At 36.4% G+C, this 27,772-nt stretch overlaps 1 protein-coding gene across 1 annotated transcript in view; it reads left to right on the forward strand.

The window, feature by feature from the left end:
- The first annotated feature begins 7,256 nt into the window (after positions 1-7,256).
- SEC10 (exocyst complex component sec10) overlaps positions 7,257-27,772 on the forward strand; it is a 28,403-nt gene continuing 7,887 nt past the window's right edge. Inside the window, exons 1-15 of the mRNA XM_008809304.6 lie at positions 7,257-7,528; positions 7,613-7,691; positions 7,790-8,017; positions 8,142-8,216; positions 12,059-12,160; positions 12,298-12,348; positions 12,457-12,562; positions 14,921-15,034; positions 15,130-15,221; positions 19,408-19,576; positions 19,661-19,737; positions 19,842-19,940; positions 20,034-20,124; positions 23,109-23,194; positions 23,329-23,502. Coding sequence (XP_008807526.1) covers positions 7,626-7,691; positions 7,790-8,017; positions 8,142-8,216; positions 12,059-12,160; positions 12,298-12,348; positions 12,457-12,562; positions 14,921-15,034; positions 15,130-15,221; positions 19,408-19,576; positions 19,661-19,737; positions 19,842-19,940; positions 20,034-20,124; positions 23,109-23,194; positions 23,329-23,502 — 1,530 coding nt within the window. The 5' untranslated portion in view covers positions 7,257-7,528; positions 7,613-7,625. The remainder of the gene's footprint in view (positions 7,529-7,612; positions 7,692-7,789; positions 8,018-8,141; positions 8,217-12,058; positions 12,161-12,297; positions 12,349-12,456; positions 12,563-14,920; positions 15,035-15,129; positions 15,222-19,407; positions 19,577-19,660; positions 19,738-19,841; positions 19,941-20,033; positions 20,125-23,108; positions 23,195-23,328; positions 23,503-27,772) is intronic.

A 27,772-nucleotide genomic window follows, 5' to 3' on the forward strand; every position in this document is an offset into this window, starting at 1 on the left:
TACAAAGATCAGTGATTGCTAGTGGTAGTGATAATTGATGATAGATCATGGTCGACGGTGATGAGGACGATTGGCTACGCACCAACAGATAGTAGTAAACGACAATGCAACGACACCAATGGGTGGCTAGCAATGATCGGTGGCAAGTGGAGGTGGCAGCTAGTAGTGGTGGCTTGCTGGTGGATGGTGAGGGTGATGATAGGTAAATATCAATTTTCAAAGAGTCAAAACTATATTTTCTGGTTATGATAATTTTTGGTAACCGGTTGCATATTTCAAAAAACTAAAAATAAAAATCTTTGTTTTTTAAAATTTAAAATAAAAAATTAATTTGTTTTTTTAACAAAAAATATAGAATTCAATGCAAAAATATATTTGATTACTCTATTTCTATTTTAAAAATTATTTTTATTATTTATAGAAAATTAGAAGTAAAAGATATTTACTTTTATTTTTAAAAATAGATTTTCACCCCTCTTATACCCTCCACCTGACCTCCTCATAATCTCTACCTAAGCTCCTCACATTTGCTTCAAGGACAAGGACGAGCACATTGGCCCTCCTACCTAGTTGGTGGTTGGATCTAGTTTGCACTGAAATTCTCCATCGGACCAACCATCTCTCTCTCACCTTCTCCCCAACTTTGCCTCCCTCTATGCCTCGACAAGCTCTTCACTGACGACAATGACGATTGACGCAGAATGGAGGTGGGTGCTGCTGAATTTTTGTGAAAGATGGCTGAAATTGGTTGAACCCAAAGATAATTTGAGTTAAGATGTGGTAATAAAAGATTCAAGGCCTACGTTTGAGGTCTAAAATCTAGAAAATTTATGATGAATGACGGATTAAAATAATAACAATAAAAGGGCTGCGAGTTGAAGGTAATGGAAATAACTATGGGCTGAATATAAGAGTCTCACCTATACCCAAAATCCAAGGAATTTTTCTGGCGTCTCACAAAGGAAAAAGAAGAGCCTTTGGAGTCTTACTAAAGGCAAAGAAGAAGAAGCCTCTCGCCTCTAGATTACAAGCAATTTACAAGCAAAAATATTATGCCTTTATTCTTCAACGTCCATCCTTTAAATAGATGGGGCGTTGGAACAAAATAAAAAAATAGTCTTATGACAAAACTCAGATTAAGACTTATGACTAAACTCGTAACTAAGGTAAGATTTGACCAAGTTAAGGGACCAAGTAGGATTTGACCAAGTCAAGGGATCAAATAAGACTCCTAATCAAAGTAGGAGTAGACCAAGTCCTCTTTTTTACTACATGATGTAGACCCCTTGATGCCACTTGGCAATCAATTATATAGACTCAATTAAAATACTCAATTCAGTAAACTACAACTCAATTAAGGACTCGATTGACAAAACGAACCAAAAATCAAATCCAACTTCATGCACACGCCCTAAGAATTGGGTGCCTTGCTCTTGCATCAATTCTTTCTTGCTGAAGAAAAACTCGACTCCGTCGAGTTACGAGCCTGATAGAACTCATAAAGATCCGAGTTCAATCATTGAACCTCTTCGATCTTCAACCACGAGCAATCGGAAAGGGGCATGTTCTTCCACTTAACTAGAAATTTTTGATAACCTCCTCGGCATGTCGACACAATCTGATCGTCGAAGATATCTTTGATCTCTTCTTTTGGGGTTGATCTTCGAGGAAGAAAATGTATTGGAGGCGTGTCTTCAACTTCAGCATAATGTCCTTCATAAAGCTGTAAATCTTCAACATTGACAATAGGGCTGATTTGAACATCATCAGGTAATTCCAGCACATAAGCATTATGACCCAATCACTTCAATATCTTGAATGGTTCCGTTCGTCGAGGATGAAGCTTCGGATATTGATGCAGAACGGAGATGGGATGGTTGCTCTAATACCAATTGACGTAGAACGGAGATGGGCTGGTTGTTCTGATACCAATTGACACAGTTAGAGGTGAGATCGTTGCTCTGATACCAATTGACGCAGTCGGGGATGGGGTTCATGTGGTGGACTCGAACGGAAGGGCTGAGCTTTGTTCTCTCTTTTATTTTTCTCAAGTGGCGGTTAAGGTTTTGATTAATGGAAGGATGAAGGAAGAAGGTAATGATGATGATGAAGAGATTGGGTTCTATGGATGGTAGCCAAGTTAAGAAAATAGCAAATAATTGGACTAGGGTTAGAGTTAGGGCATAGTGATGATGGATGCAAGGAAAATATAAGGAAGATAACAAGGTCTTGATTGAAAGAGTCTCATCTTCACTCAAAAACTCCGAGTTGGTATGAAGAAGGAGAAGGAGTCTCACCTTTCCAGCTTCTACCGATGAAGAACCTCGGCATCTCACCAGGGGTTTCCAAGGCATCTCACCTAGGAAGAAAGAAGAGCCTTTGGAGTCTCACCAAGGGAAAGAAGAAGCCTCTCGCCTCCAGATCACAAAGCAATTGCAAACCAAAATAGTTCTCTAATTTTATTCTTCAACGTCTCCTTTATATAAAGTAAGAGGTTGAAAAAATATGGACTCTTACAACCAGAATTTTAGGACTCCAACTAAATATAAACTCTTTTAAATCAAGTCAATCATTTGACGAAATCAACTGACAAAATCAACTGACGAAGTCAACTGACAAAATCAGCTAATGAAATCAACTGACGAAATCAACTTACGAAATCCACTAAACCAATTAAGACTACCAAATAACAAGGACTCTTTAAAGACGCATGGACTAAGAGTCCAAATAAGCTAAGACTCTTTCAAACAACATACGGACTTAATAAACAAAACTCCAAATAATTTAGGGCTCCTCGTGACACATGGAAGAGAGCACAAATCAACTAGGACTCTTCCCCAAACGCCACATGGAGCAAATAGACAATTCCTAATCGCTTAAGGACTCCTCAATGCCATGGACTCAATGTAATTTCATGGCATTGGGAGCCAAACTCCAATTGACTCAACATAACCAAACTAAAGGACTCAATCTCCATATGACTCAACACACCCAAACAAACAAAAAGGACTCCATGTAATTGCGTGTTAAAATACTCGAACCCAACGTAACTAGGTGCTGAAAATCTTAAACCATTGTAATTCGGGCACATCCAAGTAACAATCCAAACACGATGCACATCTAGGATCACTCGGGCTCCTGCTCCTGCATCAATTCTCCCCGGCTGAAAAGAACTCGACTCCGTCGAGTTGGGGCTGAAGAGCTCGTGCAAATCCAAATTCTGGCACGAGATCTCCTCTGTTTTCAGCTACGAATAATCTGAAAGGGGTCAGTTCTTCCACTTCACCAAAAATTTCTGATATTCTTCTTGGTGTGCCATATCCTGTTGATCGTCTTGATCTAAATTTATGAATTCTAGGAAGGGATCTTGAAAATCAATAAAGGAATACCTTTTCAGACTAACATAAAACACCTCCGATCAAAGAACCTGAAGATCTTGTTGAAGGTGTTGCTTGTGCTCCTCTCGGCTTTTGACTAATAATCAGATTATTCATCTCGAAATCTGATGGCGCCTCTTCTAAAATTTTAAAATCTTCTTCCTTGGCAATCAATGCAAATATGGTCCCGAATTCATGGTTGATCTTTGCTGAATTTTCTGAACTACCTTTCTTGGGCAATTCTTCTGGAGTTACATCAGAAAAAATAACTAAAATAGTCTCAAATTCAGATAGTATCACCTCTAAAATTTGTTTTTCCACATTGACTTTCTCCTTGTCCTCAACCTCAGTGGGCTTAGGAGAGACTTCAGGGGAAGGGAAAAGGATCTCAGCGGCAGGGATATTATCAAACGATGCTTCTGAATTTTCAAGACTAGCGCCAGGATCTTCTTCAAAATTCCACTGATCTTTAGTAGGACAAATGTCAGCGAGGTGCCCTCGGCCACTACACTTGGAGCAATCGAGTTTGCCTCTTCTTTGCGCCATGTGACTTTTTATTTTTTTCACTAAATTGTGTTGTTTCTCGCTCCGGATATGTACCCCTATTTACAAAAAAATTAGATCTTATGGATGGAGAAATACCTCGAGGAGAAAGGGTCAGTTGTGTTCGCTCAACTATCATAAGTGGAATGATATGCTTCCTTCTTATAAAGTTGAGCTTCTTAAAGTTGTACAGATAAAGAATTGAATTTAATATTGTTAATTTGATACCTATTGTATGTTAATTTGCTTACTATTACAATTTTAATTTTTCGATTTAATATTGTTATAACATTCTTTACTTTGGTGTAGAAAAGGTTTGTGCCCCCTCTAGAGAGCCATGATTGGGTGCTAAAGTCTCTCAACCGCAAATGAAAAGAATATAAGTCGAAGTTGAAAGCCGACTGGAAGCACGAGGGTATGATAGAGGAGGAGGTTGCTCGTGTTTGTCCTCCTGATGTATACCATTATCAGTGGAGGGAGCTTGTTCACTATTGGTTTTTTGAGAGAGGACAGGTTGTATATACTCTCTCAATACCTTATATAATGTTTAATACATTTAATATATTACAATGTTTACTTTTTCGTGGTAGACATATTCTGACATTGGTCGAGCTGCACGAGCATCTCAGACAGTTCCTCATACTTCAGGCTCGAAGAGTTATGCGAGGTTTAGAGCTGAATTCGTAAATATCTTTGAAACTCTTTGAAATTCTTGTATCATATAGCAGGTATCATGATATATAGTACTTTTAATATACTTTTTATTGTAGATGGAAGACCATGGGAGGAAACTTGGTGAGGTGGAGTTCTATAAGATGACTCACATCCACTGAGATGGCAGCTTTGTCCGGAAGGAGTCGAGAGATATAGTTGTATATATTCATTAATAATTGTGCAATAATTTTTTATGTATTTCAATTTTTCAAAAATTAATTTGATTGTTTTTGAGAGATATAGGACAGAGCTACATCCCTTATTTCAGAGCGTATCAGAGAGTTATCTTCAATCGGCAACACCAGATGTATCGAAGCTCAGGTGTTTACTGAATTGATGGGCTCAGAGCGTTATGGTCGAGTGAGAGGTTATGGCATTGGAGTTACCCCCACTCAGTTGTCTGCAGTGGGTAGATATACTCAATATGCTAGACGGAGTAGTAGCACTGCAGAGGTTAATGATCTAAAGGCAGAGATACAAGAGTTGAAGCAGAGATACAATCTTTGAGAGCTCAGATTGATTAGATTACATCTTTGTTGCATCAATTTATCCCTCCTCAGGTAAATTACTACATCTACTTGAACATTTTACATAATTATCATATTTTTTTTAATAAGCTTAATAATTTTCGTATTTTAACTTTTTAAGTTTTTTTTACAGGTTCCTGATACTTCATCTGCGCGTAGAGATGGTAATGCCATCGACCCCTGAAGCTTTTATTTTGGAGTTTTATATGTATTATTTTATATTTTTTGAAGTATATTGTAAACATAAATTGACAGTATGAATATAATTTGACAATATGAATGTTTAGATAAATATGTTTGATTGTGACATGTGTATACGTTTGATTTTGTAAATAGAGTTTTAAAAAAAAATTATTTTTCTTTTAAAAAATATCCTAACAACGCTTTAAAGCGTCGTTAAAATCATGAAGAAGTATCAATTAGCAACGCTTTAAAGTGTCGGTAAGTTTGATTTAAAGCGCCGGTAAGTTTGACTTAACGACATTTTAAAGCGTCGCTAAATCAAATATTTACCGACGCTTCAAAGCATCGCTAAATTGCGATTAGCGATGCTTTCATGCATCGTTATGTTGTGCTTCATTGGCAACGCTTTTAACATGCGTCGGTAAAGCGTCACTAGTCAAAAGCATTGGAAAATATTTTTTCCACTGTTGCATAGACGACGCTTTCGAAAGCATCGAGAACATTTTTACCGAAGCGTAAAATTATCGCTAATGGCCAAAAAAAGCGTCGCTAATACCCAATTTTCTTGTAGTGCTTTGTTGCTGCGTTCTGAAGGTCATCGTCCAACTTGTGGTTTGACACGACTACGACGTCGTAGTTCTGCCTCCACAATATCCATCTTCCATGCTAGGGCAGCCATTTGATTTGGAACTTCATCCAACAGATCATCTTGTTGTCGTTCGATGTTGTAGGGATAGTATTGATCGTAATGGTAGGGATTATTATAGTAGGAATCATAATAGTAGGGACAGCTTCTTCTTGTACTCATGTGGATCGATTTGTTCTGATACCAATTGATGTAGAACGGAGGTGGGTGCTGCTGAATTTTTGTGGAAGATGGCTGAAATTGGTTGAACCCAAAGGTAATTTGAGTTAAGACGTGGTAATAAAGGATTCACGGCCTACGTTTGAGGTCTAAAACCTAAGGAGATTTTTGATGAATGACGGATTGAAACAATAACAATAAAAGTGCTGTGAGTTGAAGGTAATGGAAATAACTATGAGCTAAATATAAGAGTCTCACCTATATCCAAAACCTAAGAAGTTTTTCTGGCGTCTCACCAAGGAAGTAGAAGAGCCTTTGGAGTCTCACCAAAGGGGAAGAAGAAGAAGCCTCTCGTCTCTAGATCACAAGCAATTTGTAAGTCAAAATATTCTGTCTTTATTCTTCAACGTCCATCCTTTAAATAAATGGGGCGTTGGAATAAAATAGGAAATTAATCTTATGATAAAACTCAGATTAAGACTCATGACTAAACTCATAACTAAGGTAGGATTTGACCAAGTCAAGGGATCAAATGAGACTCCTAGTCAAAGTAGGAGTGGACCAAGTCCTCTTTTTCACTACATGACGTGGACCCCTTGATGCCACTTGGCAATAATTACATAGATTCAATTAAAAGACTCAATTCAGCAAACTACAACTTAATTAAGAACTCGATTAACAAAACAAACCAAAAATCAAACCCAATTTCATGCGCATGCCCTAAAGATTGGGCGCCTTGCTCCTGTATCAACGATGATGACATTGTTTATTACCCTTGTAGCTATTTAAATGATCATGGGCAGGCTCCACCATGACGACTGTCTCCAATGTATCCCAGACTCACTCCGCCCTCGAGGTTCTTAGTGACTACCTTGATTATGAGCCAATCGACACTGTTTAAGCTTTTTGCCGGCTTCTCTCGTCTTCAATATGACCGGACAGCTCTATTGTCGTTAAAAAAACACACATTTTCTGCCACCAGAAATCTGATAAAAAATATTCTTGTTTTCAATTTTTTTAATAAAAAAAAGCAGCAATATGATTATCAAATATCCATTCAATTTTAAATTTTATTAAAAAATCCAAAACCCGTAACCGGTAATCGGTAACCATGCCAAGGTAAAATCCCTAGGCCCAACCTAGGCAAAGCGCCCTCGGTCAGCCCGTCTTCCATAAAAATATTCATTCTTTCCCCCTCCTTTCCGAGATCCATCAACCAACCGGACCCTGAGAAATCGAAGCTTTTCTTGCCGGCGAGAGCCCGCAGCCCACCCCTCCAATCCTCCGATCTCCTTCGCAAGCGATTTCAGATCTCGTGTTCTAAAACCCTGCCCGATGCTTCTATCCGCTGCCTCCAATTGAATCAGTTCGCCCATTTCGTACGTAATCTCTGGATCGAATCCCATTTCTTAATCTATTATTTGTGTTTTGGATCTCCTAATTTTGTGATGGGCTTGGAGTAGATGCAAAGAAGCCATGGTATCGCAAAAGGCTTCGTCTGCTGCTTCTCTCCCTCTTCTTTTTGACATCGAGGACTTCAAGGTGATTCTTTTCTCTTCTTCCGGTGTTTATAACCTTGCTGGGATCTTTCGTTTGGCTGGATTTAGGGGTTTTTGTTCTTGTTTACTTTGATTTTGTAGGGTAATTTCTCTTTTGATGCGTTGTTTGGGAACTTGGTGAACGAGCTGCTTACGGAGTTCAAAGACGATGATTCGGATTCAGTAGATGGAGTTGGTGGGCAGGATGTTCTGCCGAATGGAAATCTGCGGGGCCTTCAGGGGTCGTCCCCTCCGATGTTTCCGGCGGTGGATGAACTCCTCGCTGTGTTCAAGGATTCCTGCAAGGAGTTGGTTGATCTCCGACGCCAGGTGGGACTCCGGAATCTGTTACATTAATAGTCAGTGATTATTCTTTCTTTTTTGGTAGAGATTATTCATTCTTGTTTATACTTGAGTGTTCTAAAGATCTTTTTTTTTTTCTTTTGGAATGAAGATTGACGCAAGGCTCCAGAATCTAAAGAAAGAGGTTGCCATCCAAGATGCTAAGCACCGCAAAACCCTGACTGAGGTTCGTAAAGAATTGTGGTCCTTATAATGATTCAATGGTTTTCCAGACCGAGATCCTTCGTGGGAAGGTTGGTCATTTATGGTGTATTTATACTGTTAACTACCATGAAGGCCTCATGCAACAATGGATCTTTGTTAGTTCTTTTAGTGTGGACTTGTGTTACCTGGACACCCATGTTCAGCTCCTTGAATCTGTGTTGGATATCTATCTGAGTCGGATACCTGTCAAACACTTAGATACTTAACATTTTTTGTTAATTACAGATTTTAAAAAAATTGTAGAGGATTGGACTCCTCCAACAATAAGTTGGACCTATTGTAGATTTGTCGTGATGTTAAAGAGTGAGCCTTTGATTGTTTTACAGATTAGTCAAGAATGTAGGTATTAAAACTTTGTAGAATGCCATTTACTAAACTCCTTAAGCAAATTGGGAAGTTTGGATTAAAAAAAATGCATACTGGAATACCTAAATAAATGATAGTTTTCAGTGTTTTCTTTGATATAGTTTTTTGAATACATATACATAAGATTATTTTTTCCTACATATTGCCATATAGCCCGTATCTCTTGATTTTCCTCTTATACAATCACACTAGGACATATGTGCGAACCTCCAAATCCAACTGACGTGTCCATGTCCATGCAACATTAATGGGAACTCGATAGCTCATTGGCACCATATGGGATCGTGTACATTATGTTGCTTAAAGCTATTACATGACGAGAGTGTAATTCACTTTTCTAGTGGCATTTTGGGTAAATGCCTTTCAAGCATCAGATTAAGAATGGATCACAACCTACTTATAAGGGATGATATCAATGCATTGACTTGTTGAGTTGGAAGGAAATTCATGTTGAATTGGAAAGGAGAAGCATGCTTATGGGTGCAAGCATTCTGCCTTTTAATGTTAGAGAAGTTTAAGGATTTGTTATATGATGTAATAAAGACAAGAAGTATGGAAAGTGATAAAAGTGACAGACTATCTCTCCTTGAGCAATTGATGAAAATATTTAAAGAAAGGGAATTGGAGAAAGTATATTATAAAGTATCATATGACATTAAGAATAACGACATAAAGTATTTGGGATCATGGAAGAAATGTATCAGAGAGTGATGATGTCAGTTTCCAATTACTGTGGCCTATATTAAAGATTAATTTCTTCTCTCTTTATATGGACCATGGATATATTGCTTGCTAATGCTGAAGAAGGATTGTGGCATGTGCTATTTGCAATTTATGTATGTCACTTGCCAAGAAGAGACCTTGATTTACTGAATGGTGGTCAACCTACATATGCATGTAGGTAGGGATAATGCATGGAGCTTCATCGAGCTGTCCAATCACACTTGTTTTGAAATTAATTTCAAGCTTGAAGCACAAGATCGAGCTTGATTTATTTACCATTATTTCAAGCTCAATTCGAGCTTAATGTCAAACTGATCTGAATACAAGCCTAATCGATCAGTCTGCAATCAATTTCAAGCTTGAATCAACTCCATTCAAGCTTGATTTCAAGCTTGGTTCAAGCCTAAATTAACAATTTATTGATTCAAGGAATAAAAAGAAATACCTATTAAAGCATTAAGCAGATGGCCACTATGCATATAATATATATATTTTATACTATAAATATATTTGAGCCTTATCAAGCCAAGGTTGACCGAGCATGGTTGATTTTTTGCTCAGCTTAAAATTAATTTCGAGCTTGTTTTGATGATTCAATCTTGGTTTTTTTAGCTTCAAATCGAGCTCGATTCGAGCTTTTTCAAATGAACTGGAGCTGCTTAGTTCGTCTGACACTCCTACATGCAGACAATAATCACCTAAATGCCCTATGTGTTGCACCATCAAACTGTTGTATGGGTCTAGACCACCTTTTGGTGTTGGATCCACAAGCTTAAAATTTGGTATTGAATGCACATGTAGCTAGACCATCTCTCTCTCTCCCTCCCTCTATCTTTGTGTGTGTGTAGAAAGATGATTTCTAAATCCATATTTATCTGCATGTTCATAAGGTAAAACTCCTCTCTTTTTGTTTCTACCTTCACTTCACAAGGTAAAACTCCCCTCTTTTTTTTTCTACCTTCTCTTCTTCTTCTTCTTCTTTTCTTAAAAAAGATGAATGGCAAATTAGAACTTTATATGGAGAATTCATAAATGCTAAAAGAGGGATATGGAGGACAGTATGGGAGGATATAGGCCCTAATGCCAATTGGTACTAGAAAAGAGTTTACCTTAACCGTAATAGCCTAATTTCATTTACTTCAGGTTGTTCTTGCAGATCAAAGTATAATATATTGAAATTTGATAGATTAATTAACTGCTCAACTTGACATCTTTCGATTGAATTATGACAGTCAATGAATGAGTGCTGCTAGTGTTAATTCAGGACAACTTTAGTCAAAAATGAGTCCTCTTATGGAACTTATTTCATATTGTAAATCAAGAATCTGACCATATCACTTGTTTAGTCTAAGCTAATGGAATTGCAGAGCAAATCTCGGTACTTTCCCTGTTCATTGAAAAAACAAGTACAAAAAGGAAAGGCAACTCTTGGTATAGGAAACTGCATACGTCTTAGAAGCCAAAATTCTAAATAAATAAGACTGGGGTGAGAATTTTTTTTTTAATCATCATCAATCGTATAAGAGAAATTTTTACTAGTATGACACATCCTATAGTCCGGTAAGATTAGAGTTAGATTAAATTGGCATCCTAATTTATTTACATGCTTTGTATCAATGCTACATTTGCTATTTTTCTGGACTTTTTCTTTGTGTTTCGGCTATCATCTGGAAGCTTGATCTTGCAGCTTGAGATTATTAGAAGCAAGATCTTGTGAAGTTCGCTCCAACTTTATACTGTTACCTCTAGCACAGACAAGAAAAACTCAAATTTTAATTTCTCTGGGAGCTACTTAGGTTGCTTCAATATGTTGTCTTAATGTCAATCGTATTGCTTGGTTGTTCTCCTTTCCTATAGGATGGAATTCAGTTTGTTTACAACTGCATCCTTGAGGTCATGAGGGGGATCTCACCTCATTCATGAAATAGGAGAAAGCTACCTCGCACACTGCTGCAGATTCTTTATTAGTCTTTTATGGTGCTGGTGCACCTGTGATCTAAACATATTAATGGATTAGAAACAGTTTGTTCTGCACGATAACTCCTGCTAAGATCACTATAACCTTCAAGACCCAGTAAGGATTTTCTATTATATTTTGTTTTTGACCTCTATAGAACTACATGCAAATCTTTTTACATCATGGATTATTTTTCTTACTGATTCCATCATATACCTTCCTTCTTAATTACCACCTGTTATGGCTGCTTTTATGATCAACTGTTGCAAGGCAGCTGATGCAATTAAAATACAAATCTATCTCTGAGTGATTATCAAATCTTTAAGGAAGGCTTGTTGTTCATGAGATTTTCATACTGCGATGAATGTCTCCATAATGTTGAAATATGCTTGCTTCAGTCTTGGCAAATACATAGTCTCATGCACAAAATTTTCTTCTTTTCTATTGGCGGCATTGAAGAGCAGTGATTGCAGACCTCAAATTGATGCTTCATTGTTTTCCTCTAATTCTCTGTATTTTTTTTAACTGTTTTCTCCCTTTCTTTCTTTATTTTTTTTCAATAGAAAACAGTAACTAAGTCACTGCCATTTCATTAAAAAGATAAATTAATACAGTGGTAAGGGTTAAGCCTCATCTGAAGGCTCACCCAGAAAGAGAAAAAAAGAAGTAAAAGGGAAAGAGAAAAAAGGGGGAAATGTCATAAATGTACTGTTAAATGAAGTGTTGCTTATTTGTTGTTATCTCACTGTACTCTTCAGCTGGAAAAAGGTGTAGATGGCTTATTTGATAGCTTTGCAAGATTGGATTCCCGGATTTCTAGTGTGGGTCAGACTGCTGCGAAGATTGGGGATCATTTGCAGGTAAAGTGTTGTATTCAGCTTTGGCTTCGTTAATACCAGCCTTTGATTTCTCTACATGCATTAAATAAGTTTTTTTTTTTCATATTACAATATGTTATCTTTCATGATTTTAATAAGTTACATTTTTTGCTTGACAGAGTGCAGATTCCCAGAGAGAAACTGCCAATCAAACAATAGAGCTTATTAAGGTAGGCAAATGTAATTATCTGAGGCTGATGTTTATTTGGGCTCCAATTCTTTTGCTGCGTTTCCACTGACTCCATGGCTTCTGCCAAATTATGATAAAATAATTGCAGTACTTGATGGAATTCAACAGCAGCCCTGGTGACCTTATGGAACTTTCACCTCTGTTTTCTGATGACAGTCGTGTTGCTGAGGCTGCTTCAATTGCACAGAAATTGCGTAAGCCAGTGCTCTTATCAAATGGAAATAACTTTCTTTGTTCAGTATCTAAGTTACCTACTTTCTTTTGAAAACATTCTGGTGCTGTTCATGTAAATGTGTATCATGTTTATCAGTTATATAGCTCATGTGCACTAAATTCAAATTGTCTAAACCATTTTCTTTTCCTCATTTATCATTAAGTTTTTTGACATTGAATGCTTTGTCAGATATGACTTGTGCATTAACTATTAAACGGAAAAGGAAAAAGGAAAAAGAACCTTAAGCTGTCAACTTATATTATGTCTTGATCTGAACATGCCCATTAATATGTAGTTGCTAGTTTAGTTACCGGAAGCAGCTCGGGTGCAGGTACAGGAATGCAGGTCTCTTAAAATTTTAATAAGAAAGCACTTAGAAAGCGGATTCAGGGACGGGTTTCCAAGGAGATCGAGAACTGGGTCTGCCACCCTAAATGGAAGATTCCTGCTACCAAGGTTGCTACCCTGAAAAGAATTTACCGTTTTGGAAGATGGATTTAGTAATTACTAGAAACTGGTTTTATTTGATGACAAATCCATCCTTTTTCTATAAATCAATAGAACTATAAATTGTTGAAGAGAGAGGGAGATGGAGAAGATTAATGTTTCTTTATAGGTTGGCCCCTCAGCTTTCAGCATATGACTGATGTTATGGAAGGATGAGAAGATTCTGCTTGGAAGTTGTCCTTGCCATGAAGAGGCCCTTCCCCCTTATTCGCCTTCTTGATTTCCTTCTCTATCTTCACCCTTTTCTTTCTTCTTCCTAAGTGGCTGCTGGTGCTGTGGCTGCCTGTCACTAATGTAGAGATTGAGGAAAGCAAATGGCTGTTTGGGAGGAGGGAGGATTCTTCTTGTCTTCTTTTCATGTTCACACCCTTTCCTTTCCTTCTTCTTCTTCACCAAGCGACTGTCTGAGGATGCGGCTTCCTGTGACAGGTGCATGGATCGAGGAAGGAATGTGGGTGTTGGGAGGAGCAGCTGTATGATAGGAGGGTGGGCATCGAATTTTAAGGATTTCCTACGTATGCATTAAGTGGTCCCATAGTAAGCAATCTTTTATGTAGAAACACAGACATATTAATCTTTCCTTTTGTCAATTTTGTTTGATGACTTTTTGTCGATCCTATTATTAGCGGCATCAGGTGATTTTTTTTTCAGATTGTGGCGTATAGTTGGTGATTTACTATAGTTAGACTACTATGAAAAAGAATGGGCAGGGGGATGATACCACCCCTTGTCTGAGAAGTCCCCTCGTCTGAGAAGATTTGTTCACAATTCTTAATGATTAATTATTTTTCTTTTCAGAAAAGGCTTAATGATCAATTGTAAGTCAGGATCACATTCATGTGATTGAACAAATGCAATCAAGCATTTCTTTTTCAAGGGTAACATTATGGATAGATAGTGAGAAACTAGGTCATACTTTGCATCTTTATAACAGAAACCAGGATCATAACCAATAGTGAAGTCCTAGTCGGCATATGATTTCTCCAGCCCCTTTTCACAATTTCTAACCAAGACCTCTTTGGTCTTTTTTTTTTTTCACTATATTTTTCCAACCATTTTGTTCGAAGTAGAAGGTCCTCTTCATACTGGGGCATTTGCTGGTTCAGTTGCAGATGTCTATACCACCTCAGCTGATCTTAAAATCACTTTCTTATAAAATTAAATGGATTCTTGACTAGAAACTTGTATTGCTGGTCTGAAGACTAGTTTGGATAAGTGGTGTGCTGAAGCCACATTGACATGGTATGGTAAAAGAGAGGCATACACCTACATAAAAAGGATAATTGGATAATTTTGGTCAAAAAACTAAAATATTATGTTAGAGCACCTTATTGGTGATCTGAAATGGCCTCTGGAACTCCTCATTATTGTCGACTCACTTTTATCATGTGACAAGTTCTGCTTTTCTGCAAGTTTGTGGTTGCATTATTGTTTATTTGCTAAGTTACTACTTTATATGAAGATATCATGGAAGCTGTGTTTCCTCCCCATGTAGTAAAATATTTTGAACAGCAAACAGTCAATTATATTCTGTTAGCCTGCAAATTTGCAGTTGCACAGTTGTTTCTTTGCCATAAGCACTTTTTAACTCATCAAATGCAAGATTATGCATACACCTTGTTTTCAAAGGCATGCAGGTGTAAATAGTGATGGCTAATGATTTATGCTGACATAATTACTTTTACCATGTCCATACTGCATATAGTTGATTGTAAATTCTATATGTATTGGCATAATTCTTTCTACAAAATTGTCTGATTTCTATTATCTTTTGTCATCAACAAGCATGTTTGTTCTTAATTACTACTATCACTTCCTTTCTTATTATTAGGGGCTTTTGCTGAGGAGGATGTTGGAAAGCAGGGCATGTCATCAGCTGTGGGTGCGGCAACTCCAAGCAGGGGTCTTGAAGTTGCAGCTGCAAATCTTCAAGACTATTGTAATGGTAGGCTTGGTTGAAAATGATATCCTGAAAGTTTCTTTCCTTCACTCAAACTTCCCTGTTCATACAAATTTCTCACTAGTTGTCTGCTTCTTTAGAGTTGGAGAATAGATTGTTGGCTCGGTTTGATACAGCATCGCAGAGGCGAGAATTATCTATAATGGCGGAATGTGCTAAAATTTTGTCTCAGGTAGGTAGCTATAATGTCAAGTTATATGGATTATGTAATAGATTGTTTATATTATTAATAATTGGAGAAGTCATTCTTGGCATTTTTGGTTTGAGAAAAGGAACAGGATGGCAGAAATCTTTCACAAAGTGGAAGGTTAAATAAAATAACAAAAAAGAAAGAGGGAAGAAGGCAACGAGTTCATTCTTTCATGTTTATTTGATAAGAGTGTGTGATACTTCATTTATTGTATTATATTATATTATATTTCTAGGTGTGTTAAGATATATCACAAACATTGACAGGGAGCTTTGTGGAATTTTCATCAAATCTAGTTACTAGAATCAAAATCAGAATGCTTGTTGATTGTACTAAAGGAAAAAATCAGGAATAAAGAGGAAGATAAAACATTACCCGAGGTTTTGTTTCCTCTAAATGAAAGTTTTAAAAACGAAAAAATGGTGTCAAGGAACTTTGACCTGATTTGATTCTGTAAATGGACTTTGACTGTTGAATAGGAAATCCTTGTTTGAAGAGTGTTATGGGGCTACCAACATGAAGAGTTCCTCACTTGCCTACTGCCAAAGAATAAGATCTAAATTTTAGAATATTCATAATTTATAATTAATATCTCATTTTCTTCTAAAATATGAGTTTTACTCCAGGATATTTTGGTACGTGTGACATTGTTGCATCTTTTTGACCGATTGTCTTTCTAAATAAAAACCTGTGATTCTTTGAAAACTCTGCTAAGGCTGCATCTTTTTCTCCCATTTTTGGGTACCTGTATATGCATTGATTGACAATGATAGTTTTATGCATGACACAGCCAACAAGCCTTAACCTATTAAACATATATGCAAGGTCTGCAATCTTGGTAGTTATTAAACATATATGCAAGGTCTGCAATCTTGGTAGACCAATATGTTACTGGTTTGGTATGGTACAGTCAGTAAGTACGGTACGCACCCCTTACTGAGACAAATTCCAACCTCTTTTTTTTCACTTTTTATTACAGTACCATCGGAAACCAGGCAGTACCTTTTGGTATGGTACACCTTGATTTCGGGCGGTACCAGGTGGTACAAGGTGATTCCGCTCTGTTTTAACAGGTATAAAGTAGTTCGACTCATATACCGAATCAAACCTTGGTACAAGTACTTTACCTATGCAGAATGATATGGCCGGTATGGGTCGGTAGTGGCAGACCTTGCATGGAATCATTGGCGGTCATGCAATGCATCATGCATACAATTTACATAATGTTTGAAAAATTTCAAGCATGTAATCCAAGTGGACCTTCTTGCATGCATTTGTCTGTGCATGCATTATGAGTTCACAGTTCCTTGGTTGTATGATGCATCCTTAATTTTCTAAATGTCTGCTAAGAGTTTGGGTTATACTTTCAAGTAAGCACCAATGGGTCTCGATAACCTGCTAAACTGATCAAAGCCTGAATTATATTTGGCTTTTGGTCCAATATATCAGATCCCTGACCTCATATAGTCTGATTCAGATTCATGGATATTGCCATCAGATCCTGATTGCATATAACTTGGTTAATGATGAATGATACTTATGCAGATAGGCATATATGAATGATTTTATAATGAATAAGAACAAAAAAGAGATAAAGGTCCAAATTTGTTAATGTACTTAATTGATGCAGATCTAGGTTTTAGATTCTATTGTTGTTACTGGTCTTGGATCTTCTAATAGATGCTCATTTCTTGACTAACTCAGGTTCAGATCCTATATTTTTTTCAGTCTTAGATTCAGATCGATGTAGTATCTGATCTAATGTCACCCATTGACATCACTATCTAGCGTGGATGCATGCACGCTTACTTTTGATATCTGTTTTTAGACCTTGACAAATACAACTTGTCTTTGAGATAGTGTACATAGAAACTTCAATATATTCATTCTTTTCAATGTAATAAATCGTGGGTTTTAGTTGCCCATGGATTTTTCAGATAATTTTTGCCAGACAATTTCATCATATTATTTGTTGCCCTGTATACTTGCATCTTCTTTTCCACTTTGGATGCCTATGTTCTTTCTATTTCATGCTACTAAAGAAAAATATTTTTGCTAAAAACAAAAAGAGAGAATTTTTATCTTGTTTCATTTAGTTCTGAAGAAAATTACAGTTTTGATGTTTGTTTGAATGCAAAGTACCAGTCAATAGAAAATGTACTTGGAGCAAAAAAATTAAACATGGTAAAGTATCTCTAGTTCGGCGTTTAGTCTGATCATTTTCATAGTAGTAGGTTTAGTACTCAGCATGAAGATGCTTGCAGACAATTGCAATGTTAATAGAATTGAGGTGATGTGTTTGAAAAGTAATGTGTTTCTTGCATGTCGAGATCATCACATTTGATAAGATTTAAACGGCAAATCTATTGCATACTAAAATTGGTTGAAAGATATTGCTTGAATTTACATTTTGCAATAAAGGAAGGAAAGATGAAGATAACAAAATTTTGAATGTTGAGGCGGGGAATCTGATCGTATAGGATGGGCTATCTTGAAAACGAAAAAAAAAGAAGGGGCTCAGAAGTTGCACCTATATGACATAAAGTGAAGAAGGATTGTTTAAGATGGCATGATCAGATGCAAAGGGTGTAGATTTCTGCTACAGCTTAACAGAGGGCTGAGGGGAGATCAAAAAGTGGCATGGATGGAGCCCTCTTGTGGGCCTATTAAAAAGTTGCTTTTGATAAAGGAAGTACAATATCGAGGGATATACAAACTGTAAGGAGTGAACCATGACTGATCATCACAATCTGGTATAGCTTGCAGACCCAGATATGGCCTATGCTTATTGGATGTAGCCTTTGACTCAGTGGGGGAATAGTCTTGTGGGGACCAAGGTTGTATGCTGTTAGAAATCCTAGGAAGCACCAAAGCAGTAGTAACCAGATGTAGAACAATATTTGCTATTTTAAAATTTAAAACATTCACTTAATGGCTTATATAATTTTAAAAATATGTGTTTTACTATGTATAATCTGAAAGTACTTGCCATATGGATTTTGAAGCTTTAAAACAATGGACAGGCAATACCTGAAATTGAATCAAGGTGGACCAGAAAAGTAGAAAGTATAACAGATTAACAGTAATATATGATTTTCTATCAGTTGGGATTGAAGCATTCAAAAGCAGTTGAAGGAGCAGGATCCATAGCCTAGAGTGGGTTAAGACCCTACCAAAACATGTTTCATGGCTGTATGAATTTAGTTGTATCTCTCAAGCTATAGTTAATAAAAACTATATGAACTCTCTATGGTTACTTTTTTTGAAAGAATTATTTATGTATAATTTCGGTTTTATATTAGTACTTGTAAATAAGGAACAGATTCATTTTTTTAATCTTTGTCATGACTCATGAGGCTTTGTAGAAATTATTTTAGTTAGAAAATGAACCTATACAGTAGAATGCCAAATTTACCGAAAACAACTAACTATGAAAGAAAGTAAAGGGCATCCATAGCTAGGAAATTTGGACAATAAAGATTCGATAATAGCATGCCATTGTGCATGGATTTTTGATATGTTTAACTGTTTTTTATGTCATCAAGTTTATAGAGTTGGAAGGGATCATTCACTGCTATGACAGGTTAAAACTAAGAGAGTGTGCACTTGCTACTAATGGGGTTTGAGTGTTTGACAAATCAGCTGGACTAGAAGAGTCATAAAAAATTATAAGTTTTTGAAACACTGACACTCAGATGTTTCTTGAGCAAGCTACGTTGTTAAAATTTTATTCTCTGTAGTTCAAATTTGCATTGGAGCAACATGGTAATGAAAGGATGACTAGCTTGATATCATCTATTTGAAACCATATTGGCTATCTTATTTTTCTCCAGACCAGTGAAACAACTCACAATTTATTATGTTTAGCATATCTGTTGTATATTGATGCTGCTGCTGCTGCTGCTTGTTGGTGTTTATAATAGCATTTGAAATGCTAATATGGTTGAATTTCACTAATATATGTCTGTTTTAATTGATATTTCAGAATTGGTTCTCTCCATGTTTCTTCTGTCTTTTTACTTCTTTTTGACTTTCCATGAGCATGAAAAATGTCTTTCATATACGAACAGCTTTACATATAGATATATAGGAGACGCTTTTTGGTGGTTGGGGGAATATTGCTGTTCTTTTGTGAGCTTTGTTCTTAGAAGTTTGTTTTCAAATGCAGTTTAACAGGGGGACCAGTGCCATGCAACATTATGTAGCATCACGACCAATGTTTATTGATGTGGAGGTCATGAATGCAGATATCAAGTTGGTTCTTGGTGATCAGGGTTTGCAAGCAGGGTCTAGCAATATTTCACGTGGTCTTTCTACATTATACAAAGAAATCACAGGTTCTGAGTGATCTCTTCTGTTGAACTTGAGAATGACTAGTTTACTATCTTCTTGTGGTCTGATACTTCTGTGCTTCCTTGCAGAGACTGTGCGGAAAGAGGTGGCGACTATATTGGCTGTCTTCCCATCTCCTAATGATGTCATGTCCATTCTTGTGCAGGTATGTCAAAGAAAAATGTTTCTGTTCACTGCTGTACTGGAAGTCGCATCAAGATTCTGTGAAATAACTAATGTGCGGAACTTATATTTTACAATGAATTTCAGCGAGTTCTAGAGCAGAGAGTAACAGCAATTCTCGACAGGCTATTGGTAAAACCGTCTCTTGTGAACCTACCTCCTGTTGAACAAGGGGGCCTTCTACTAGTAAGCTATGTTGATAATTCTTTTTAATCTTTAAGAAACATTAGGCATTTCATTGGATGTTTATTTCTGATGCTGTTTGAATTGAGGGTGCAGTATTTAAGAATTTTTGCGGTGTCATATGAGAAGACCCAGGAACTTGCTAAAGAGTTACAATCTGTGGGCTGTGGTGACTTGGATGTTGAAGGTAAATATTATGATTTAGTATTGCACTATGTTTTCAGTTCATCATATCTTCATCTCCAAGCTTCATTCTAAAAATTGCTGTCCGTTCGAGTGGTTGCTTCATTCTTTTTATCTGAACAAAATATTATCATTAGCTTTTGGGTTTTTTGCTTCTAATAGTTATGAAAATATTTTTGCTATGTATACTTGATAAAGATAATAGTAAACTTTAAAGTTATTTTAAAGAGTTAATTTGTGTGTAGCTGATAAGTACCCAGGACATATTGCAGACAGGTGGAAAAATGCATGAAGATCAAGGATCTATTGGATTGACTTTCAAAAAATGCACTGGACACAGCAAAACAGAAAAATTAACCCCCAAGTTGAGCTTACACATCGTAAATTGGGAAAAAGAAGAGGGAAGCCTTTAAGCTTCAGTGAGGCTTGACCATTTTAAGGGCTTTTGACTAGAGCAACAATGTCTTAGCTAGGGAAGGGACTTTGGCTGAGGGCCATTTTTTCTATTAAACTCGATCCTTTGGACTGGAAGGAAAAAGGTGGTACGAAGCGAAATATACATGAGATGCCTTAGCAAGAGATGGTATGCTGCAAGAATGATGCACATGAGTGCTGTAAAACATCTGATTCATCATGTGGTACCAAGTCATGGGTGACGTGATTGTTAGAAGTTGATCTATATGAGCATAGCTTGCTGATTTTGAATCCTTTTACTATTTTTCCATGCTGATTTAGTATTTAGAGAATTGCTAGTTGTATGATAGAGATTAAAACATCTAAGGGGGGAATAAAAAAGATGGTTCATTTTACATCTTGACAGGAGTCTGATGCTCTCCTCTTCCCCTTCTCACTTTTATAATATACTGTCTTCATCTACCTCGATATTTGCTGAAATTCAATTATTTGCTACTCTTTTGATTCTTATACCTGGAAGGTGTTTGGGTGATAATAGGTCTTGTGTTTTCCATATAGTATCTAAATCACTCAATATCCGACAGTTATGCTTGTAGATTCCTGCTTAGATGGCTCCATATAGCAGCTGTTTGTCATGTGCCTTTTCTTTTACTGCAAGATCTTTGTTAGAATGATTATCTCTCATTCGCTTTATTTGATAAAGCAAATTTTCTCATTTCTTTTTTCAATTTCTAGAATGACTAGTTGCATCATAGCGTGGTAGGGCCCTATCTTGGGCTGTTTCCATTATATATACAGAGAATGCACATGCACAAATGACAATGCATGTAAATGTGTGCATATGCATGTGTTTGCAACTGCTTGTGTGATGTGTTGTGAGAGAGTGCCATATGTGTTGTCTGTGTGCACGGTCCTCTACACGGAGAATCTGAGAACTAAACAATTATATAACAAACAAGGTAAGCAGAACCATGCCGAATTGCCTGGTTGGGGATGTATAGACCCGAATCGATCAGTTACTGAGGCAGTTTGGTGGCTTGGCTTAGTAAGGGGCCTGAATCGCTCAGAACTGAGGGTATTGGGTGGTTCTACTGGATTCAGCTCAGTTTGGACCTCTTGCCCTTTTTCCTTCCCTTTTTACTTATTTTTTCTTTGCCTTTTCTTCTTCCTTTCCTCCCTTTCTTTTTCTTCTCCCTTCCTTTGTTTCTTTGTTTCTTTCTTTCCCTTTTCTTCTTCTTCCTTTCCTTTCTTTCTTTCCTTCTCTTCTGCCTTCTTTTCTTTCTTAATAGGAGCTGAGCCAAATTTTACAACTGTCGAATCGCGTCGAATATGTTGTATCCAAATATCATACTAGATCAGTTCTACATCCAAAAAAATATGTACTTGTCTTGGAGATAACTCAAATTGTTTTAATATAGTTTGAGATCTCAAAAAAAATGACCTTACCTCATCCATAATATTAGTTATTTAGTTTAAACTAGAACTTGAGCCAAGCTGATAAGCCTATTAATTGGGCCATGATCCTAAACTGTACATTTGAAAATTAACTAGGTTGGCCTAGTTCATACTTCATACACAACTCCACTTCAAATTATTCCATCTATATCCTAACATCAAATAAATCTTGCATTGATGCATAACTAAATCCAAAACCATTAAAGCATTCAAAGCAAACACCCTGAATTTTGTACCATGATGATCCGATCTATGATGGAATTCTACATTCCTAACAACTCCCCCAAGAAGCTCAATCCAATAATAGTTCACAGGCCGTAAATAATCAACGGTGATAAATAAGGACAACAAGTTTTAAGTAATGCCGGTTCATTTGATTTAGATAATTTTATACATGATTCATCATATAGTAATGAATTAGATGACAAATTGTTAAAGATGGAATTAATCGGCTTATACATTATTTCCCTAAATCACTTGTCTTTAGATCATACTTCTTGATCAATCATTTCTCAAGCTACTTCTTTGAGGAAATCCACTGACCAACTGATGTTAATTGATCCATAAGTTACCTCACCCCCATTATGACACAATTAATTAATCCAATCACAAGAAGAAATGGGAATATTTATTATTGGAAGATCTGTTGTCTTTGATTAGAGATCCATGTTTGCATGATGGTGTCTTTATGTGCATATATCTTTCTTTTTCTTCTCCTTCTTTCCTTTCTTTCTTGCCTTTTTCTACTTCTTCCCTCTTTCCTTTTCTTCTTCTTTCCTTTCTTTCTTCCTTTTTCTTCTTTCTTTTTAAAATCCATAAACCTGGATTAATCCTCAAAAACAAACAAAAAAAAGAAAATAAAAAATTGTTGCACTTGCATATTGAGTGTTTGTACAATATGGTTTAGTACCATATCATACTAGTTAGGTATAGGTACAATACCCAATATCGAAATAGTGGACCTTGATAGACAAACACATTTGCAGGCATGTGTGTGTACGCATGCAAGGCTGTGCCTTCTGCATGTGTGTATATGTATAACTGATTAATTTTTCTCTCCTTGTTGTGGATAACTTTTATCTGAAAAATTAATAAAGAATTTTCTGGCCTGCTCTTCAGGTCTCACAGAGTCCCTGTTTCTTGGCCACAAAGATGATTATCCTGAGCATGAGCAGGCGTCTCTCAGACAGCTTTATCAGTCAAAGGTTTTATCTCATTTATGGATATTCGGATATCAGTTCTCAATTTTAATTTCTTTTTGAAGTAATATTTTTAGCTTTGACTATTAGAAGGTAATGGTGGATGCATTGATCTTGTACTTAGTATCATATTTTTTCAGATGGAGGAGCTACGTGCTGAAGCCCAGCAACAATCTGAATCAACTGGGACTATCTCTCGTTCAAGAACAGCTTTAAATCCATCCACACAACAACAAATATCTGTTACTATAGTAACAGAGTTTGTCCGTTGGAATGAGGAGGCAATATCTAGATGCACTTTATTTTCCTCCCAGGTTAGAGCTAGTTTATTGCTCATACATTTGGCTATTTTCATTAGAATAGCTAGTTGATAACCCTCAGGCCAATTAATGGCAATTGACAAAATGATGAATTTTACTTTCTTTTGAAAAATCAAGTGGTTACCTTTGCTTTCATGCAAGTGGAATGAAACTTAGCAACTAGATAATGCTTAATTATGATCAGGATCTGAAGCTGATCTCTGATTTCATGAGATATTGTTGAAAATATGTTCATAGTAGTCTTCATTTAAGTAAAGTCATAGATGAAATTTGCAGCTTTATGGTGAATTTAGAGTCAACTAGACCATCCTTGATGGTGCTGAATTCTCTTTGATTTAAATCAACTTTATGAAAGGCAGGAAGTAAAAGGAAAGTGCTGTTTGATTTTGAGTCAACATCAAGCATTCATTGGTTCTAGTTCTTTTTTAACGATCTGGGCGGTTCATTAAAGAGAACTTGCTGGAGGTTTGTAACTAGTCTATTTTATGGGAGAAAGTGAACTTTACTTTCACTACCATGATTAACAGGAGAGCAGGGAATAGAAAGGGCTTTGTGTTATGAGCAAGGTGATCTCTAGAATACCTGCTTAAAGCTAGTGATGGAAAATATAACTTTTTTTCATGGTGCCTTCTGTGAGGGATCATCAAATTCTTGATAGGGTGCACACAATTTTTTCTCTTTTTGCCTAATGGGGTGCACATGACTATTGTAGGTATAGCTGTATCAGTGCTAGGGGACAATGTAATGCAAGGGTTTACATAGTCACAACCACGTTCTCTTAAGAATGTTGTTGTTGATAAGTGGAATGTTTGCTCAACTTTGCTAACTGGAAAAAAGTTACCGTAAATACTTAAGGGAGGTTTGAAGCAAGGTAATTTTCTTGTTCACTTTCTTTTTATTCTGATAGGGTGAATGTTGACTAGACTTACAGGGAGGCAAGATCTTGGTGTTCTTAGGCCCACTTGGGAGGCCTTCTCTCACACTTTGATTGAGAGTATCCAATTCTCAAGGTCCTGAAGCATTATATTTGAATCTGTCTGGTTTTAGATTTTTCTATAATGGTGTCAAAAATTTAATTGTCAAAAGGTATTTCAGAGGAAATGCATGTGAAAGTACTCGCATTATTAAGCTATTTTCTTATATTTCATAGTGGCCTCATACCTTTCATTTCTTTTCTTTTTGAAATTTAGGGTTTTACAAAGAGGATGAAGTGTAAACTAATAATTGAAGAGGCAATTATATGGGCAAGTTTGTGGAGTGTTGCGAATTGCTGCCATCAACTCCACATTTTAAATCCCTTCACTAACCTCAGGCCCTTTTAGACAATGCTTTTTAATGTTAGAGAAGTTTTTAACTAAAATACCTTGGAGCGGGTGGCAGGAGCAAAAACGTCTCATCAGTTCAGAGTCAATTTGCATGTCATTTGACACTTTTAAACTGAGTGGGTGAGACTTGTAAATGAAAAAGAAGCATGGTATTTTGGTTCCTTATCTGGAAAGCTATTGAAGTTTCGTGGACAAATAATGTGTTGCTGTCGTAGGTGTGATGGGGATATTTCTTGGCTTGAATCTGCCTTTTTTTTTCTTTTTTTTAGGTATGACTTTAATCTTTTCCACACCTTTGTATATTTGTCTTTAATGAGGATTTCTGGTCAAGTCCTTTGATAAAGTTAATGGCAGTGCTGAGTGGAGTTTAACTATAAAAAGAAAATTTTCTTAGGTGCGTAAGTGGAATGCTTCCTTAAAGACTCAGATTAGATGCTTTTGCAAGTTTGAGAGGATGGATCTTTTCCCACTCATCTTCTTTTCCCAAGCGTTTGTATGTTATAGTGGTTTATAGAGTCCTTGTGATCACGAAGGAAAAACATCTTAAGGAAACGTTTTTCAAGTGATACTTTTCAAAACCAAACCTTTTTAATTCGCTCAATAGGTTTATTTGTCTTATGTATTAGAAAACAGGAAGCTGTTAAATCATCTTATAAGGTTTGAGGTGTCTAGAAGCATTTATAGTTGACTTGGGTCAGCATTGTTGTGTGTTTTCATGGGACATTTTGACTCATTTTTGTTTGTTGTTGGGAACTTAGTTAACTCGTAAAGCAAGAGCTTTGGAACCTTATGTTCTTGCAGTGATGTGTGGTATTTGGAAAGAGAGGAAGAGGAAATTATTAACCAGGAGCTAAAATGAACTTTATCAGAAAATAATCTCTTTCCTCATTCTCTTTTTCTGATGTGTGCAAGGAGTGAACTTCAACTTGGCTAGAGATGAGAATTAAAGCAAAATTATTCACTAAAGTTCCATTTTCTAATTGCAAATTTTAGATGGTATCCTTATTTAACCGGGCTTGAGGTCAAATCTGATAGTAGTTTTTGGTAAAGCAAGACCTTTTGATTTTGTTCAACTTGTTTGATATTGTTGTAGTGATGTTTTGGTGGTACTTTCCAAGTTTTAAGGGGTGGAAACATCAAATATGGGAGTAAAGAAAGGTCATTGACATCTTTTGAAAAAAAACTTGCAAATCATTTCTACTACCCCTTTTAGTAGAAAAGGGAGTTAAATAAAGCTATATCTTAGGTTATGGTGGATGCTTGTTTTGTTTTTGATGAGGTGTGGGGTATTGCTAGTGATGATGAAACCTCATTTACTCTTTGAGCAAGCAACGAGATGGTAGACTTCTTTTCTTACTTAAACACGAGTGAAGTTAATTTATCTTTATGAGATTCCTTATATTAGGGGTTATTTGGTTTGCAACCGAAATCGGAATCGGAATTGAAATCGGAATGGTCATATCCCTCGATATGTTTGGTTCATGACCGAAATCGGAATCGGAATAAAATTTGAATACTAGGGGAGAGTAAGGATTAGATTTTAGAGGATTAGGACATTCCCATTCTTCCTGGAATCGGAATAGGAATAGGACTCCTCCCAACCAAATGGCTGGGATGGGAGTCACTTGTTCCCATTCCCATTTCAGAGTCCAACTCCCCCGACCAAATATGCCCTAGTTGTTTTGGACCAAGGTACGCCATCTCGGTACTGTACCAGTGCCATCCTGTCACTGTGTCAGTATGCCTGGTACGGGGCCGGTACGCGCCTCATAGTGTATACCGGTATGGTATGGTACGTCATGTATCACCCAGTTCGGTGTGGTCATGTATCACCCAGTTCGGTGTGGTATGGCGTATCATATTTGGGCTTTCTATGCCCCTATTTGTATTGCTTGGAACTCTTGAATTTTGTATTACAGTTTTTTATAATAATAGATTTATTTTCTTTATCCTGAAAAACAAGTTCTTTTTTTATCTCGATAAAGCGAATGAAATATTTGTCTAGTTTATAATAGAGAGCTTGTCACTATTTAAATGTTGGCATGCGATCAATTATATATATTTTTAGCTTCCTAGGTTCCAAAGATGAGGATAAGTTCCTCTAAATTGAGAAAGGATAGCTCAAGTTAGGTTTGTCGTTGATGTATTGAACCCAAGGTTACACCAAAACTGATCTGTTTTGGCTGAAGTAGATTTTTTTTCATTCTGTTAAGACCGTGAAGAAGATGACCCTTAACTCCCGATGCCTGTTAGTTTCGGTTGTTTCGACCTGTTTCAGCCGAGGCTGGCTGGTGTTAGTGGGTTTCGCAGTTTTGGCTCAAATTGTCTGAAGTTAGTCATGGAGGGTTTTTTTTTTTTTGATGTTTCTTATCATATTGGGTTATTTCCTTATTTTTTTGAGTATATAGTTCATATGGTGTCAATTTTCATAGGCATCATTTTTTTCATAGGTTAAATAAGGGATAGATAATAAATGAAAATCTTGATGTGCCAATATCTTTTTAAAGAGACAAAAAGCCCTTATTATAATATAAAGACTAATACAAACAGCTAAATAGAAGACACCATCATTCATAGTAACAGCTTCTCTTTTGTATAAAGTAAATATGACATTTTATAACTCCAAGTTTTTGTGACCAAACCTTAAAAATGAGGGGGAAAATCCAAATTCAATACATTTTTGAATACTACTCAAAACTTGATGAATAAGAAGTTTTTAAATGAACTAGGCATTGAAAAGATTCAGATTTGCTAAAAGTAATAAATTTTCAAATAAAGTTCAAGAAGTAAATGATATATAATATATCACAGCACAAAAATGCCAATATACTTTATAAATTTTACTTATATGCAGTATTAACTTCAGTGTTAAACTTGGAGCAGAACTGCCGAAATTGAAGCTCTATAAGTCCAACTAAATTTGAAACTGTAAATGAGTT

The sequence above is a fragment of the Phoenix dactylifera genome, chromosome 4, assembly GCF_051530095.1.
Source record: "Phoenix dactylifera cultivar Ajwa chromosome 4, Ajwa_hap1_PhDact_Kaust_v1.1, whole genome shotgun sequence".
Classification (NCBI taxonomy): Eukaryota; Viridiplantae; Streptophyta; class Magnoliopsida; order Arecales; family Arecaceae; genus Phoenix; species Phoenix dactylifera.